Consider the following 17,949-nt stretch of genomic DNA (forward strand, 5'->3'; position numbering starts at 1 on the left):
TTAGGACCTTCATTATTTGTAGATTTGTTTAAAATCTATCATTGCGAATTTTTAATTTGAGAGGAGGAATGACTTTTAACTTAATTGAGGAATCTGTCTTGTTTCAACTGGAGCATGCAACTTATCATGAATTTGAGCAAGTTACTCGTCTGATCCTGCCTGAGAAGTCTTCTATCACGAGTAACACCCAGACTGAGGGAGCGTATTTTTGCAGAAGTCTGCTCAGCCCATCCATTTCCTGTGGTTTGTTAGTGGGTTTATCTCTTTTGTTTTTTTTTTTTTTTTTTTTTTACCCCCTCTCTTGTAGGGCTTGTCAAAGAGTAATTTGTGGATTCAGTTTGTAAACCACAGGTGAACTCTGGTACAAATTCAGTAACTTAACGGTTATTGCTGAATTGGTGTGTTTTATCAGATTTCTCAGATGAGGCCAATGCAGAATTGCTTCAACTTTGGCTTCTGTTCAAAACAGAACACTTTAGGAAAGTGGTTGCAGTATTCTGAAGTGGACTGGGTCTTGAGCTGCTGTACAGAAATTGCGAGCTTGGAGAGTGGCAAAACCATTTTTGGAACTGGTCAGATTTCAGTTTCTGTGTTGCTTAAAGCCCAATTTTTGTGAAAAACTCAGACTTGCAGGGATCAGATAGAGAGGAATAGAAGACTTATTTTTAATAGTGGAGTCCTATTTAATTGTGGAGGGGGAGAAAAGCCTGAAACAGATGGGGAGAAAGTAAATGCGTTATTTAGCCAAATCATGTATGATAAAAGAAGAAGAAACCCTGGGTACTTTGAGAGGTAGGTGCAACAGGGAACCTTTGCCCAGTAAACGTGGCTCAAAAGGTGTGCCTCAGTCCTGAATGATAGTAGCTGTCACTGCTGTCTCATCCTGAAATCATGGCTGTCAGTATTTGTCAGGTGTTGTCCAAGCACACCTTTTTGGATTGGGCCCTTTTGGAGTTAAAATGGAGGGATACATCATTTATTAAAGTCAATAGGAATAGAAGTGTTAGGAACAGCTTTGACACTTCTCCCTACTAAGATGAAGGCTCCATGAGCGTAAAGCAAGAATTTCAGATGTGTGATGAACCTCCTAAGTAAAAATTAGATGCTCAAATTCATTCTCTAGCTCATTCCTGAATTTAGGTGCAGAATGCTTTTTCTGACTCAGGATTGACAGTGGTGGAATAACGCTTACTGCTTGTCTTTTAAAATGCACTTCTTGCTCAAAGCAGTCTATATATAGTACTGGAAACACTTTAGAAATTTGCATTTGTTTTAAGTACTGAGCTGCTTCTCTGGATAACACTGAATCTTTAGTTCTTTGCTTGAATAATTGATTACAATTAGTATATAGGTTCAGCAGATGATCTTTTAAATGCTTTATTTTTCCTTACCAGAAACTGTGCTTGATTTATGAAGCATTATTGTAGCATTGTATGATAACCACAATTCAAGAGTGCCCAGTACAGGGGGAAAGTACAGTCTGTGAAACTAACAATAAACTGTTTGATGCTAAAACTAGCAAGATTGTACTTTGTTAGAAAAGCTTTGCAATTTGCCTTTTCCAGAGCTGTGGTGGTGGTAAAATCCGAATTATCTGCAGAATTCTAGAATTATTGCATGCTAAAAACAAACCTGCTCTTTAGATTTGTATCCTCTATAAGGACAGATGCAGTAATGTTATACCATTTCTTCTTTCCCCGTTATATTTACTCCTGTATCATTATTTAGCTTTTGGCAGTTTCTTGCCTGTTGCTTGTCTGTTCCTTTTGCTCATCTCATGCTTATTCCTCTTGCGTAAGGTGAGGTTGCTGTGTTGGTTAAATGGTCTTCGCTGCTAGATGTCTGAATAAAAATGTTCACAGGATGTGTATTGCCCTAATATAATTTTCAGATTCTGTCCTGAAACACTTCACGAGAATCCCTAAATACAATGGAGGTAAAGTAGAATTTTAGAGTTTCATTCTCATGTCAAGAATCCCCAAATCTGTTGATGAATTTGCATCCTAAAGGGAAGACAGCTAATATTTTCTGTGTCCTTCCCTTAAACTTTCATTTTTCTTCTTTCTTGACATTATTCCCATAATGTTCATTACATAAAAGACTCTTTAGAGTCTAGTATCCTCTGTGTTGTTCCATGTCTTGTCTTCCACGGAAGAATGGTGAAGTTGAGAAAATAAGTATGAGTAGATCTGGCTGACCGACTGCAGTCAACCTGCACTTCCTCTCCCCTTGTTGTTCAGCCAAAACTGTTTATAGGATTTTTAACACTTCAGTAACCTAGCTGTCTAATGAGCAGAAACATTTCTGTCAAGTTTAATGCATGGGCTTAAATTTATGTGAGCGAATAATCCAGAATTTCAGTATGTTCTGAAGTCTTCGTGTTTTTCATTAAAAATAAAATCCTAAATGCAAAAATAAGTGATCTAGTTAGTTGTCTTTCTGTTGTTAGTTAGTATATATCACAGTTCTGATTGTACATATATTGGAATGGAGAATCCATTGCCCCATTTTTTTTGTTGTTTTCTGTATTGAAAATGCTCTTAAACGATACTAGAAAACAGCTTCCATCAAATAGTATCAAACACTTAATTTTACTAGATTTTTTAAAAATACTAATAATGTAGTTTGCTAGGCTGTGTTCCACTTAAGTGATATTTGAAGGTGTTTCCAGATATTCAGAAAGGACTAAAGTTTCTCAAAAATTATATACTATTTTATGTTCCTTTAGAAGTAATATGAAAAACTTGTTCAGTCATGCAGAGATGTTAGCTTGCAATGCTATTTGGGGTTAATTTCCCTGAGGAAGAATATTTAATTGCACATTGAGAACCTCAAATATAGATGCTCAGAATCCAAAATGTATATTGACGTCCTGGCTTCTGTTAAAAGCTTTTATAAGGAGTATTCTGCACGAAGGAACAGTACTTGTCTGTTATCCAGTCACAAAGGTTTATTCTTCTGTTTACCTCAGCCAACTTTAGCATGTTTTCTCCTTGTGAAAGTATTGCAAGAACATTATCCATCTATTTGGACCAGTTCCGCTTCTATTTTGATAACTTCCAGTCGTTCTTCTGAGAATCTGTTTTGTGCTTCTGAGTCTGTTTTGAACTTTACAATGAATAGTTTGCTGTCATTAAAAATGATAAGTTTTCATGCTGACTGCCTTTGAAATATTGGAATAACTATGTTTAGGAACTTGTATCTTTCTGGTGTGTTAAAACAAGTCTGAAAAGGTCTGAAAACATATCCATAAAACCCTGCTAACTAAAAATACATATCTTCATGCAGCTTAATGAAATGTCTGCCTGTCACATGCCAGTGCCTAAGATGCCACAGTTGACCCACTCATATTTTGAGGAGCGTTCTAGGGGAGGGAACAGAAATTGAATCTTCGTGATTTAAGTAGAAACTGGAGGAGATGAGGCTTGGGAGAGCCTGAAGAATGTCATCTGATCACAGTGTGCATCAGCTTCATCTAATCTTTAATGGAATTATAAAATCACTTATAATGAAAGGGACCTCAGTCATTCAACTTCCTGCTCCAAGCAGAGTCAACACGGAGTACCTTGGTCTTATCTATGTCAGCCATCAATAAATCACCCACCCTATTCAGCAGTGGGCCCACATCTTCCTTTTCTATTCCTTTGCTTCTCATGTATTTGTAGAAACTTTCAGTTGGGCTCTGGCTTTTCTAATGCAATCCCTGCATACCTGGGCAATGTCTTCTTCCCTTTGTAGACTGTGCTCAGTTCTACCTCCTGTATACGCCCTTTTGGTATTGGAGTTCAGTAATGCTTTCTCTGTTAGTCAAACTTGGCCGCTGATACATCTGCTCATTTTCCTGAGTATTGAAATGTACTGTTTGTGTGCTTGGAAGCAGATGTTCCTAAAAGACTTGCCAGCTCTCTTGAGCTCCTTTGCTTTTCAGAGCTGTGTCCTGCAGTATCCTACCTACTGAAAAGCCAGTCCGCTCTTCTAAAGTCCAGGGTCTGGACTATGCATTCTTTCCTCACTCCTTTCAGGATTTTGAACTCTACTATTTCATAGTCACTGCAGTTAAGGCTGCCATTGATGATCACATCCCCAGCAAGTTCTTCCTTCTTTGTGAGTAGCAATTCCAGGAGAATCTAAAATGGATTTGGCCCATTTAGCATCAGTTGTTAAGTTCCAGAAGCCTCCTGGATTTTGTCTTGCTGTGTTGTGCTTCTAATAGATGGCAGGGAGATTAAAGTCTTCAGTAAGAACCAGGCTCTGTGATCTATAGACTTTATGGAATTGCTGAAGCAGACATCATCTGCTTTCTCATCCTGAGCAAATTATTTGTTGCAAACTCCTAGCCCGATGTCTCCCTTACTGGCCTCTCCTTTGATCCTGATCCACAGGCTTTCAGCCGCCTGTTACTCATCCCATAGAAAAGCTTCTTATGTTCAAACTGCTCCTTTGTGTTAAGGGCAGTTTCCTTCCCCCTGTTCTTCCTTTTCTGTCTTAAAAAGCCTATACGCATCTATCACAAAACTCCAGTCATATGAGCTATCCTACCATGTTTCAGTTATGCCAGTGTCATAATTCTGTATACAGGCACCTGAGGTGGATGCCCTTCAACCTGTTTTACCTTTCCCGAGGTCTGTTTTGTCTCCCACCAGCCTGCCCCATGTCTTTACCATTCCTGAATCTCTATTCTTTCACTTAACCAGCCTGAGCTACTGCAGAAGTGCACTAGGGCTAGGGCGAAGTACAAGCTGGATAGTAACTAGAACTAGTGCAGAAGTGCAAGTTAGGTAAGTGTGCTGTTTGTAATAAATTTTTAATTGTATTATATCTGAGACTGCTTCTACAGACACCCCAAAAAGATCTTGCCTATTCTCATCGGCCACTCTTCTTGTGACCTTGCATCTACTGTGTCTGTAGTAATGTCTGCATGACTGTGTAGCTATAATGAGCAGCAGCCTGCACATGTAAACTGACCGTGGAAGGTCTCAGCCTGTCATCCAGCAAGGTGGAAAAAACAGTGGATGTACAAATACCAAACTGGTTTGTGTTAGGAAAAAAGTGCTAAGCAAAGGAATATTTTGCTTTCTGTTTTTTGATCATGGTGTGTGTGTAAATTCTGTTGTGTTATTATACAGATTTTTTTTTTTTTTTAGGATTGAATTGAGCAAAATCAGTTGTTTGAAGCATGTTATCCTTTGAGTAAACTGTTCAAATAAGGATGATAGCCATTTTCTGAGGAGGATGATGAGCAGAAAGGGCTGGCCAATCTAAAAACTCATTAGGATTTTTGGAAAAGACTCATCCGTCCACTCTTTGTAAATAAAACAGTCCATATACTTCAAGATGGACTAACTTAACTGGATGTAACCTACGACTTCACAGTAGTTCTGTTAACCCTGGGTGACCTTACAAATGTTTCAAGACCTCATAGTTGCTCTTGATTGCTCCAGGTCTCCCTTGGTAATAGTACTACTGATGGCTGCGTGAGTGAGCAACAAGGGGTAATGGTCCAAGGGCTAGAGAAGCCTTGGCAGTCTCTCCAGTGTTCTGAATCTGGCCACACCTCCTTTGGCAGCATATCTAGCAGCGGTCATGTGTCTCTGTCCCGTGCAGAAGGGGTTTTCTAGCCACTGCTACCTGCCACTCCCTCTTGGTGCTCATGCTTAGTTCAGGCTCAGCTGGCTGTGACACCTGCCTTAGTTGAGATGCTTGCTGCTTCTGCCTGTCATTCTAATAGTATTTTTAAAATGTTGACACTTTGGCTTACCTTCCATTAAAAAAAAAAGGGGGGGGGGAGGAGACACAAAGGGGAAAATGGCTCCATATGCATGTAGTCTTTGTGTAGGAAAGAATGTGAAACACCAGTATAATGACAATCAACTATTGGGAGACAGGCAGTAAGGAGGGGAGTAGAGACTTAGGAAAAATCTGCGAGTTGGAAGGCTCAGGCCAGCCTTTGTGTACCTCTCGCTCATCAGGTAATGTGCCATAAGCTTGGCATACAGAAATGATAGTTGAAGCATATGAACCTCAGAACAATTCTCATTTTGCACTGATGTGTTTTATATGCAGTTAGGTGTGCACAAATATGCTACTGATCTTTCAAGAGTTTCAAGTTTTGTGAGTGAATCTTCTGCATAGGATAAATTTGTGGCAAGTCACTTAAGGCTGTTATGTTGGTTTTGGTACTTGGGTTCTGCTTTTCTTTAGTATATAGCTTTTGGTCACTATGCTTCTCTAATCTGAAGAATATGAAATGACGAACACTGTAAACTTCAATTTGAGCTGCTTTTAAAGCACTTTAAGCAGACTGCACTGTGACTTTCAGAGTTATAGTAGCCTGGCTTCCTAGGAGTCTCTCTCTGAAATGCAATGCTTCGAGCTTTTAACAGAATTTTTCTTTCCCAGTGTTCTTGCTCCCTTTCTTACTGTTCTGCCACATGGACAAGAAATCAGTATGTGTAAAGTCTACTCTGGAATTACACTTGATTGCCAGGCAAGTCGATCGATCTAAGAGGCAAGAGACAATCAAAGAATCTAATGCTTCTCAGCTATGATAGAACAAACAAATAGTTTAAGGTTTTTCTGGACAGTTATTTCTCCTGTTATTTTTGGTTGAAATTGTCCCAGAGATTGAAAAGTAATGGCAGAAGAGGAAGAGAAGTAAGATTAACACACAATGTAGCTGAAACATGAACTGGAGAGAGAAAAGAGTTCATGTGCTGATTTTTGATTAACTTTCTGAAAAAATGGAGCTTGGATAATCAGTCTAGCATGTATCAACTCAAAATCGGAGATTTTTAGGTTTTAGTAGTACAAATGTGTTTTAACACCTCTAATCCTAAGTATGAATTCTGTTACTAGCTACCCACTGTGAAGAAGCAGACATGATTGTGTTCCTGTTACCTAACCCCCGGAAGTTTTCTCAAATTCTCCGCAGGCCCACTTGAGAGGGAGTGGAAAGTATACGTGTATTCTGTAGTCATCTGTTCTAAACTTCAAAATCCAAAGTAACTGTTGTTAGAGATGCTGTCACAAAGCAGAAATACTGTTCAAGTTGCTGCAGTTAATTCTTTCTTCAGAATTAAGGGTTTTGATTTCCCAGGCTGCAGACTTGAAGCTTATATGAAAGCAACATTTTAACTTATTTCATCATCAGTCTGAGCTGCATTTGACATCATCTCACTTTCTTAATCTAGGAAAATCAGAATATGGTAATATAATTTAGTGATAACTTAAACATAGTGTTACTGTCCTCTAGTGAAGCTGTGGAAGAGAGGGAAACAAAAGATTATGATGTCTCTGAGAAACAGATGAGGAATTAAAGTTCTTCGCTACTGTGCTTTCTGGAAACATGAAAGTACTGGAAGCTGTACTCTGAATCCACCGATTTCTAGAGTTGATGGCTAGGAATAATACTTACGTACGGAACTGACCAATTTTAATGATTACACTGTAATATATTTCAATCTTCATTTGACCTTTTAAGAGGTATAGAATGGCTGATTTACACTTGGAAGTCTGAAGGAATCCTTTTGGAAGGGAATGGCAGCCAGCGTTGAGATAGTTAGGAAACAGTAATAATTCAACACAGTAGCAGAGAAATTAGTTATTCAGCTATTTTGGCAATGGTCAAAACAGGTTGATACATATCTGTTGGAATTATCTTTGAAAAGATGTACATGGGTTGGTAAGAAATGTTGTACATAAATCTCTTCTTTACTTCAAATTGAGGTTTTTTTTTCTGGAAGGAAAGTGAGGCTTTACAAAGTAATACCATGAAGGGTAGGAAGTGAAATAATCCTATCTAATTAGTAACTTTGTATGTTTTCAATAGCTATGAAGCTTTTTCTTGGAGGTTTCTGTCTGGAGTTTAGTATGTAACACATACCTTCTCTTTTCAAATGACTTATTAATACCTTTTAAAGATCCTTTTTCTTTCAACACTGGGGGGAAGAAATCCCAAATACTTGATACAGGGCAAAACTTTAAGCAAAATGATTGATATTGCAGGAAGTGGTGATAAGTTGCTGCTGTATGTGTGTACATACTTACATATATTTATATATACACACATGTATGTGCACTTTCTGTGGGAATTGGATTGCATAAAAATGTATGTTAGGTTTGAAAGGTGTAACTGCCTGTTAGATATGACTGCAAACTAACAGTAGCTGACTTTGCATTGAGTTAGGAACATAGTACTTTACAGGATTTTTTTAGTGGTGATAAAAATAGTCTGGTGAATGATATGATTTCTGCACAGAAAATGCATGTAATGGATTTGAAAAAGGAACTCTATAAACTTGGTTTTCTAAGTGGGCATCTGAACTTCAAAAAAGTTGAGCTTTTTATTGTGCCTGTAATAGTCAAGAGCTTCTAAGCAACTGAGGCTTTGGCTATTTGGATAACCTGTGCAATTACTGTCTCACAGAAGCTGGGGTTAGGTATTCCTTTCTGGAAAGAACATGCTGATGTATAATAGAACATTTATTGTGAAAACTGCTTGTGAAGTGTTTTAAAACATCAAAATAAACTTTTGTAGGTCTAACAAGAAGCTTAAGTATAACTTCAGCTGACCAGTCAATGTTCGAAAAAGCTCAAGGAGAGAAGGTTACGCTGCCATGTACTTTTGTACTCTCAGATGAGGATGAAGGCCCACTAGATATCGAATGGGTCTTGATACCAGCAGATAATCAAAAGAAGGAACAAATAGTAAGTAAAGACTTTTTTGGAGGTGGTTTTAATTCGGTTGTTAGAATAGGTCAATGTATGAACTGTGTTACTGTCCTCTGTTTTTTTACGTTCACCTTTTCAAGATGGGATGTTTGTGATCTTAAATTACTTTGAAGCACCAGTCATGTGAAATACAGTGGAAGCTTCAGAATAAGAGAGATTAAGTATGAAATGTCAAGAAATCTCTCACTATAAACTTGTTGCTCTCTAAGGAAGAACCCCAAAATTAAAAATGTTTCAGTTACAGAAAACAAACTGTGCTCTGGTACCCACATTGTTTCCTGACTGAAAACTGATTCATGAGAATTGGATTTTAAACATAACTTTTTTTTCATATTCCTTTATTTGGAAAACTCATCAATAAGACAAGTAGAGAGGTTTTACAGAAGGAATGCTGGAGCAATTTTGAATAGTTTTCTTTAAGCCAAAATTTAGTGATGGTGTACTACTACTCTTTGGGCATTTGCTTGGTTAGAATGTGCATTAGTGTACTGTTTGTGGTGATGTTTTTGTAGAATGAGATATTTGGTTATGTCATACTTCTGGGATTATTTAAAACAGTAGAAAGAAACTGTCAAGAATCTGAAGAAACAGAATTGTTATTTCAAATATTTACGTGACAGGTAGATTTTTTGAATCTTATTTCTGTTTTTATAGATAATTATGTATGCTGTAGACAGGATTTACAATCATTATTATGCTGCCATGACTGGACGGATGCAGTTTACTAATCCTGATCCCAGATCTGGTGATGGTTCATTGGATATCCTGAATTTAAAATCAGCAGACACTGGCACATACCAGTGTAAAGTGAAGAAGGCTCCTGGAGTTCAAAGCCAAAAACTACAATTGACTGTACTTGGTAAGAAAACAGTGTTCTTGAATTTTCAGTGATGTTCTTAGCACTTATGCCGTCTTGGATGTGATATAAAAAAAGAAAATTTCTGTAGAACAAAGTCATAGATCATAAATACATGGTGATGCCTCCATTTTTGAGACATTTCTTGGGTAGGAAATTCCCTTTTTTGGGGGGAGAATTAAAGGAATAATATTCAAAATAATGAGGGTTTTCTTTTTGTTTTGTTTTTTAAGTTAAGGTCTGGCTTACATTTCAAAGAAACTCTTTCCATGAATAGAAAGAGTTAGGTGTACAAGCTTGACTTCATCTTTAGCTGGATAGACTTACCAATTAGAACAGTAAATGTTTTGATTGTGACTGTTATTAATTAAACACTTTGTTTGTTAGTAAAGCCAGCAAGGACTAAATGCTCCATTGAAGGATCGCAGGAGATTGGAAATGACATTATCTTGAAATGTGCATCACAAGAAGGATCCCCACTTTTATCTTATGCCTGGAGAAGAGTAGCTGGCACACAAGAACTTCCTGCCACTTCTATGCTGAGTATTGTCAAACCTTATTATTTACTATTCTGAAATACTTAAGATTATATTCATGACTTGTGAGCAATTCATGCTTAATTTTAGCATGGAGTGGTCAAGATGAATGTCACTTCTGCTCTGTCTTTTCACTGGATAATATAACTGACATTTGAGACAAACTTTATTTTTTCCTTTAAAAAAAAGATTCACTGCAAGAAATGTGTAAAGCTTTAAGTTGAGAGAGATTCTTGCCATTAAGCTCCAGAATCGTGCTCATTCCTGTATGAATGTTGTGGCTTCTCTGCTTGCTGATCTTTGGCTGCTTTTCTGCCCAGTTAAACAGTGGAAAAGAGTCAGAATAGACGCTAGGCAAGTGGTTAGAGCTACCTTCGGGAAGGGGATATTGAAAGCTTGAACTTTTACTAGCTGAAGGAGAGGTTGAACCAAAGTCTTCACTTCCCAGGCAAGTGACTGAACTTGTTGCTTAACATGGGTGCATCTCTCTGGAACAAAAGTTGTCACAGGTAAAAGAGGAGAGAAGGCTTATCCTGTTCCTGAATGAGCTAACATCCAGGAAATGGTCCTGTGTTACAAATTTTGAGTGATGGATTCCAAATTATTATGGTGGTTGTGTTGGATTCTCTTGTGAGAACTTCTCAGAAGCTTAATTTGTGAGTTTTGGTTTTGTAAAAGTTTTTCTGGAACAGTACTTCTCAATACCAGTTCTTTTGGATCTTCTTTGTAGTTATGAAAACCTTAACCCTTCGATGTGTGGGTTTGCCTTGCAGATCGAGCAGTTTAAAAATCTGCTTATAAGTAGACACACTTAACTCAGGTTATACACAGCATGTAGGACTGAATGTATAGCATGGTATCATGTCTGTAAGAGTAGCCAAAGTGGATGTCTATAGGAAAGAGAATAAGAATTTGTATGGCGCTTCCTCATAGCGGTCTCTTATTCTTCCATAATTTTTGGATGGGAGATGGGATTTTTTTGTCTTTTTTTTTTTTTTTTTAATCGAATCAAATCTCTCACTTTTGTGAACTTCCTCATTCTCCTTTGAACTTTTGTAAACTACTAGTATCTTTAATATCCCATTACATAGATCTCTAAAGTTTAGCTATATGTTTGAAGAACCTCACACTGTTCTTCATTTTGAACTTGCCTCTCAGTAGTGCCATTTGATACCTCATTTCTTGTTTTGATGGTGAACGGTTGATCCCTGGTGTCCTTCTCTATGCCACTCAAGATCTTAGGCTTGCTATATTCCCTTTCCTTCTCCACACCCCAAATTTGTCTTATGGTAAATAAAAATGAATTGATGATATTAATGCTGGACAAAAGTGAGTGAGGAGGTATGCATGTGGTGTGTAACCTGATATAGCTATGTTTGTTTTGGACACCCAAGAATATAGACATTATCTAATTAAAACCTTAAATAAGTACCCACTTTTTGTCCAGCTGAAGGAGGTGTAGTATCTTACAGCTTTGGCCTTTCAAGTGCCAATGGCAAAGCTATTAGCAATTTAAGAATGTGAGCTATTTGAAGTTCACATACTAAAACCTTACACAGGTAGCTGCCAGTGGCTTTGAAAGCCCTAGTAAAATATTTTTCTTGTTGTTGAATCACATCTCCTAGACTGCCAGTGCTGGACTTCACTGGTGACTCAGAGTGTGGTGTTTAGGTTGGATCTGTTCATAATTTTGGACATGGTTTCTTCATGTATCTACATCTGAGCTGGTTGTGTAGAATCAGTTTAGACACAGTGAATAGAAAGGGTACTTCTAGGATGCAGTTAACATTTTGCATTTTAGAATTCCGTTGGGGTAAAAGAATCAGCCCTTTTAAGTATCTGTTCCTTTCCACTGATAGAGCAGCCTGTTTGTAAGCTTAATATTAAGTCAAATACTACGGAACAAACTTCTAATAATGTAAAATGCTTTTACAAAAAATGGTATTTTGCAACATGATAGACTTCTGTTTTCATTTGGATACTGTTTTTAATAAGGCTTTTTAAATTAAGACTTTGTGCTGGATTAATAATTCTGTTGTATTCAACATGAAATTAATCTTTGGAAAATGGTAAACCTTTGTCTGTCTTTGTTTTTAGATAAGAATACAGGGGAACTTCTCTTGAAAAATGCCTCTCAAGACTATTCTGGTACATACACTTGTGTTGCCTCAAACAGAGTTGGCACGGATGAATGTTTTGTTGAGCTGAATGTCACCCCTCGTAAGTGTTTGCTGTGTAATAGTCACATAATTTTTTGTATCTTAAAGAGCTAAATCTTGTTTCTCTAAACTTCTGAAAGAAAGAAACTCTTATGGTGCAACTGATGATTGCCACTTTATCTCAACTTCCCAAATCCTAGAAGGGGTTGAAGCATACCCTCTATGATTCAGTGATACTGTTAGCCTGGAACATGGGGAAACATGCTGCTTTTAAAGTTGAGTTAAGAGAAAAGAATTGCCTAGTTGTACAAATCCTGACTTTTGACAATCAATATTGTAATTTATCTATTCTAGCTATAAATACAGCTGGTATAATTGCTGGAGCTATTGTAGGAACTCTGCTGGGTCTCTTTTTACTGGCTTTTCTCGTCTTCTGTTGCTGTAAGAAACGTAGAGAGAAGAAATATGAGAAAGAAGTACATCATGATATTAGGTAATGACATATCTCTAATTTCTGAGCAGCATTATTTGAAAATTAACTTTTAAGTGTGTCTTTTAGTACGTAAGATACTCATGGTTGAGAACTCTGTTTTAATTTGGAAAGCCTGTTACCATACTAACAGCTGACCCTATAACCTTTTTGTTTTGAATATTGTATAGATAGTCATGTGTATATAATATTTCAGTAAAAATTTTGAAGGTGATATGTTTTTGAATATTTTTAAACTTAAAGTAATGAGTGAGCTTTTTTTGGCTACTGTATCAGAATAAGGAGAAACAGACTGAAAGCTTATTTTGTAAGCACCCAGACAGTAATATGGATTGAAATATTGTTGAGTTCTCCAACATTTTTTTTTTCCCCCTCCTCCAGAGAAGATGTTCCACCTCCAAAGAGTCGCAGTTCAACAGCCCGCAGCTACATAGGCAGCAATCGTTCTTCTCTGGGTTCAATGTCTCCCTCCAATATGGAAGGATATACCAAAACTCCGTATAGCCAAGTCCCAAGTGAAGACTTTGAACGTACTACTGGTCAAAATCCAAACTTTGCACCTTCAAAGGTAGCTGCACCTAATTTAAGTAGAATGGGAGCTGTCCCTGTGATGATTCCAGCACAAAGCAAAGATGGGTCTATAGTATAAAATGTTATTAATTTAAGTCCTGTTTTTAAATGTTCATTATAAGTATTAAAAAAACCCTACCTTGTTTCATCCCTCATTTAAACAATGGCATGCAAGTTTCCTTGAAGAAAATGAACAAGTTAGTTTGAAAAGCCAATAATTTTTACTTTTAATGTCAAACGTACTAGTATGTAACGGTCAAACTATTTACAAAAAGCGTTCAAGTTCCTATATGGATATGGGACACTGAAGATAATTGGACTCAGGTTGCTGAAGAGACAGGATCAGCTAATATGCAGCTCTGAATATGAAACAATGAGACACACTTGAGAAGTAAGAAAAGCGTTTCATATGTAGGTCATGAAGTTCCTCAGAGTTCCCAAAACTTTTCTGTTATTCCAAAATTGAAGATAAAGTTTTAACTTTGCCATTTTCTGATGAAGTCGCAGCTGGTTGAAATACTTAGAATGACTTGGAATTCTGTTCAGTTTGAGTATTTATGCGGTTCTTTAACTTGATAATGTTTGGAGCACTTGAGCTCTTATTTCTTTATTTTTATTTGACTGGTTCAGTTAACTTTAATGAGTCTGTTTAAGTTTAAAATTTCAGTGAGTAGAAGTGTGGCAGGAGACCTTGCACGCTCTTTGAAACCTCGATTTTAGTGTAATAGTAACTAGTTCTAGTCGTGTCAGATAACACTAATGTTATCTGGTGTAAGAGGGTCCTATCTGGTTGTTACTAACGGTATCCAAGCTTTAAAGTCTGTATTTTATTGTCACATTAAGAATGAATATGTATCTCAATACAGGTATTAAAATGCAAGATGCTATTAACTTCTCTAAAGCCTGTTTGGATTCTAAAGCAGTGCTGCTATTTTTCCCAAACAATTATCTAGAAGCTCCATGGGGGTCTTAATGAAAGATGCTAAGTAAACAGTATTTGATGTGTCCTGTTATTCTAACATCCCTTCAGAGAATCTCTTCTCACATTCATAAAAGCAGTATTTAGCCTTTCCTTAAGACACTAACACATTCTTTATTTGAACTTGCAAGGAGTTAGAAACTTGCCTCTCCTTGCCTCTTCAGAAGCCCTAAATATTAACGGACACTTTGACTTTACTATTAGTTTCATGTGACCAGAATCTCAGAGAAAGTGGTTGTCCAGAATTGTTGATATGAACTTCATGTTTCAAGACTTCATTCAAACAAACTCACACAAAAATGCTCTTCCAGGTTTAAAAAACTTAGTGTTACAGGAGGAATAGAATGATTCCTTACTTAGTTTCACACCTTACTTAAGGACTTCTGGTATCTTTTGATGACTGATATTATATACAAGTGGAAGTTGAATTTAAAGTTTAGTGCAGGTTGAATCTCTGTAGATTTTTTTTTTTTCTTCCCTCCTCCTTTCTATTTTCCGCTCACCACCTCATCCTGTCCTGTGGAAAAATAAAAAAATAGAGCCCCTTCAACTTATTTCAGCTATAGATGTTAAACTGCCAAGTATTTTGGAAAACTCTAAAAGAATATAGTATGTGGCACTGATGTTGATGAAGGAAATGTCTGAATAGCTTGTTGAAAGATGTAAGGTTTCTTTGTATGTACCAACAGTGAGAGGAAAAAATTACCCTGAGCTTCTAGGTTCAATGTCTGCTTTCTTGTAGCTGCTTAGATCTGTGACAAAATCTTTGGCATATTACTAAATGTTTGTTCTAGCTTTAGTTAGGTGCACAATTTTTGGCTGGCCCTACTGATGTAGGGAACATAACTTTTATACTGAATTTGGAGACTTGAATGCCTACTAAGTATTCTAGACTTACAATTTTTCACATTTGGGACTTTTTTAGATTGTAAACTGATACAGTTAGAGTTCAGATATTTTTATCTTTCATGTGTGCCTTTTCAATAAACTTTGCCTGATTGTAACTCCAGTTCTTATGAAATTTCTGGTGCCTAAATTTACTGTCTGGACAGGTGCTTAGATGATGGTGCAGGTTTTTAAAACATGACACTGTGATCTGATTTCTTTATTCTTATGTACTGTTTATACCTCTTCATGCCAATTTTTGGATGTGACTTCAGTGGCTCACTGTACCGTTCTGTACTTCAAAATGTCAGTTACTCCTTCAATTTCTAAATATGATCTAAGTGTTTGTATTCCTGAAAACTGTTCACTTGTTGTACCAGTGAGATGGATGACTGACTCTTACTTGTGTGGTAAATAGTAGCACTTAGTAACCATGCCAAACATGCTTATGAAGAAGAACAGTAGATGAGGAGACATCTTCTTGCATCCAATTATGATAGAAGAGATTTCTGAGATTTAATATATACTGATTGATTGTTTACCTGAAACTAAGACCTTCCTTAATTGAAAGGGTGCAATTATTTGGATCGTAAATACAGGCTATATACAAAACTAGAACTGAATCACAGACTAAGAGATAGCTATAGACCTAAGCAGCCAGGTAACAGAGCTACTGAGGTTGATTTTTATCCATCTGTGGGCACATGTGAAATGAGCTTTTTGGTTTGGCCTGAGACCCTGTGCTTTCAGTCAGGTAAGCACTAAGATGCTCAAGAACAGAAATTTATCACACGAAAGCAGGCAGAGCAGAGTTTACACATTTAGTGCTCTGTCAGCTTGCACAAAATAATAAATGGACAGAGTGGAAGGACAGCATGATGTGCCCTCAGAGCCTAGCTGTTAGGCTTAGTAGCCTTGACAGTGTCTGTCTATTTATGCAATTGCATGGAAAATATGGAAACAGGAACTGGCATAGTCCTTATCTGAAATAAAGAACCTCTGACTTGGGATAAACTTTGCCTCAAGTTCCAAACATCATGCCTTTTTGAATGCATAAAACTGCTATGAAAACCATAATACTGCTATTGGAAGCAATTTCTTTAATGAGTAGAATGCTAACTTACACTAGATTATGATTCTTAAAGCAGATATTGTAGCTTAACAATGATTTCTAGCTATGTAGCAGATAAAATGGGTAAACACTTGAAGTGTCAGATCTTAGATAACCCTGCTTACAGAACTCTTCTAGAAAGTAATGGCAGCTGATATACCAGTTAGAAGGTGGCATTTTAAATGTCTTATTTTATAAAATAAATAAAGGAGGGAAGTGATACTACTATGTAAATATTCTAAATGAACTGAAGAAACCACTAGTTAATGTTATGACTGTAAACTTACCTGTTGAGGACTCCTGTGTTTAGAAGAAAACCCTTTAATTTTAGCATGGTGTGAATAAAGTGTTAGACTTGTAGTATTGTAGAGGTGACGTAACATTTGTTCATATATTACAAGCCTCTTCATAAACTTTCTGAAATGGATATTTAAAGGTATTGGTGTGAATCCTCCTTACCTAAAAATGAGTACTACTTTTTAAAGTATGTAGTGCACAGAAATGCCTTGTTAGAGGGGGGTAAAAAATGTTTTTTGAAAAAATGTACAATGCCTACATCTTTATCCACTGTGTGATAGTTACCTTCATATTAGGTGTATGCTTCCTGCGTAATAGTACAAATGGGACTTTTTAATATAATTGCAAGTTTTTCTGTAATAAAACTGTATATTACTGATTTCCATAATAGGCTTTTTTTCTTAACCATGTGTCTTCTGGATCACTTAGATCTCTGTTCCAGTCCGAAGTCATCATAAAACTATAACTTTAAACCTTGTTTTACATACTTCATAGGTGCTTTAATGGGACCCCTTGGGCTTTGGTCCTCTAGCGCTGAGGCACAGCTCAACTGAAATTGGAGCAATAATATTTCCTGGAATCAAAAATGTTATAATATTATGTCATACTTCTCATGTACAAAGCATGGACTTAAATATTGGTATGAAATTCAGTATAAGGTTTTATATTCACATTTTGGGGGGGGGGGGGAAGTATTTTAAAATACAAGTATTGCAATTTATAGGAGTGGATTCGGAAGAAACCCCCCCCAAATTTTAAGATGATGTAGCTCTGTGACAGACCTGTGTACTTTGTGAAAGGAAACTGTTAGAGAAAGCAGCAGTCTGTCTTTATTCTAAAGCAGCATTTATGTATGGCTTCAGTTTTCTCTTTCTGTAATTGGAAGTTTATTAATAAATATAGCTGTGTATACCACACTGGCATTAATCACTTTATTTCTTGCTTTTTCTATTCTTTTCTAAGAAGGAAAAGGAAGTAAAACTTTGGATATTTTAAGTCCTTCTTTAGGAATATAAATACACTTAACGTTAAGTTTCTGATTGTAGATACACAGATCAATTTTAAAATTGATGATCAATTAGTAGTGATACAATTTTAAAATTGTATCTAGGCAATCTGAGCAGAAATCTTAAAACATAGGGCTGGAAAGGAACTTCAGGTTATGTTATTTTGTCTCTATTTTAGGTAGATTCAAGTAGCCTTTTTCCCAATTAAAAAAAACTTTTTTTTCTGTTAAAATTCAAACAATGTTTACAGCATTCAAAGCATGTTGATTAAAAATTCTTGTTTTTATACTGTTGGACAACTTGATCTTTTTTGATTCAAATTAAGTCTA

General features: G+C 36.6%; 1 protein-coding gene across 3 annotated transcripts in view; it reads left to right on the forward strand.

Moving 5' to 3' along the window:
* The window catches only part of CXADR (CXADR Ig-like cell adhesion molecule), a 36,889-nt gene that overhangs the window by 8,608 nt on the left and 10,332 nt on the right, over window positions 1-17,949 (forward strand). For 2 of the 3 annotated variants that reach the window (XM_026107987.2, XM_026107988.2), the window contains exons 2-7: window positions 8,537-8,706; window positions 9,385-9,589; window positions 9,974-10,129; window positions 12,220-12,342; window positions 12,636-12,774; window positions 13,153-17,528. In XM_026107987.2, the coding sequence (XP_025963772.1) occupies window positions 8,537-8,706; window positions 9,385-9,589; window positions 9,974-10,129; window positions 12,220-12,342; window positions 12,636-12,774; window positions 13,153-13,420 (1,061 nt within the window). In that variant the 3' untranslated portion in view covers window positions 13,421-17,528. Of the gene's footprint in view, window positions 1-8,536; window positions 8,707-9,384; window positions 9,590-9,973; window positions 10,130-12,219; window positions 12,343-12,635; window positions 12,775-13,152; window positions 17,529-17,949 lie in introns of those variants that run through there. The other variant, XM_064523568.1, reaches the window with a different exon arrangement.

Source organism: Dromaius novaehollandiae, chromosome 1 (genome assembly GCF_036370855.1).
Source record: "Dromaius novaehollandiae isolate bDroNov1 chromosome 1, bDroNov1.hap1, whole genome shotgun sequence".
NCBI lineage: Eukaryota > Metazoa > Chordata > Aves > Casuariiformes > Dromaiidae > Dromaius > Dromaius novaehollandiae.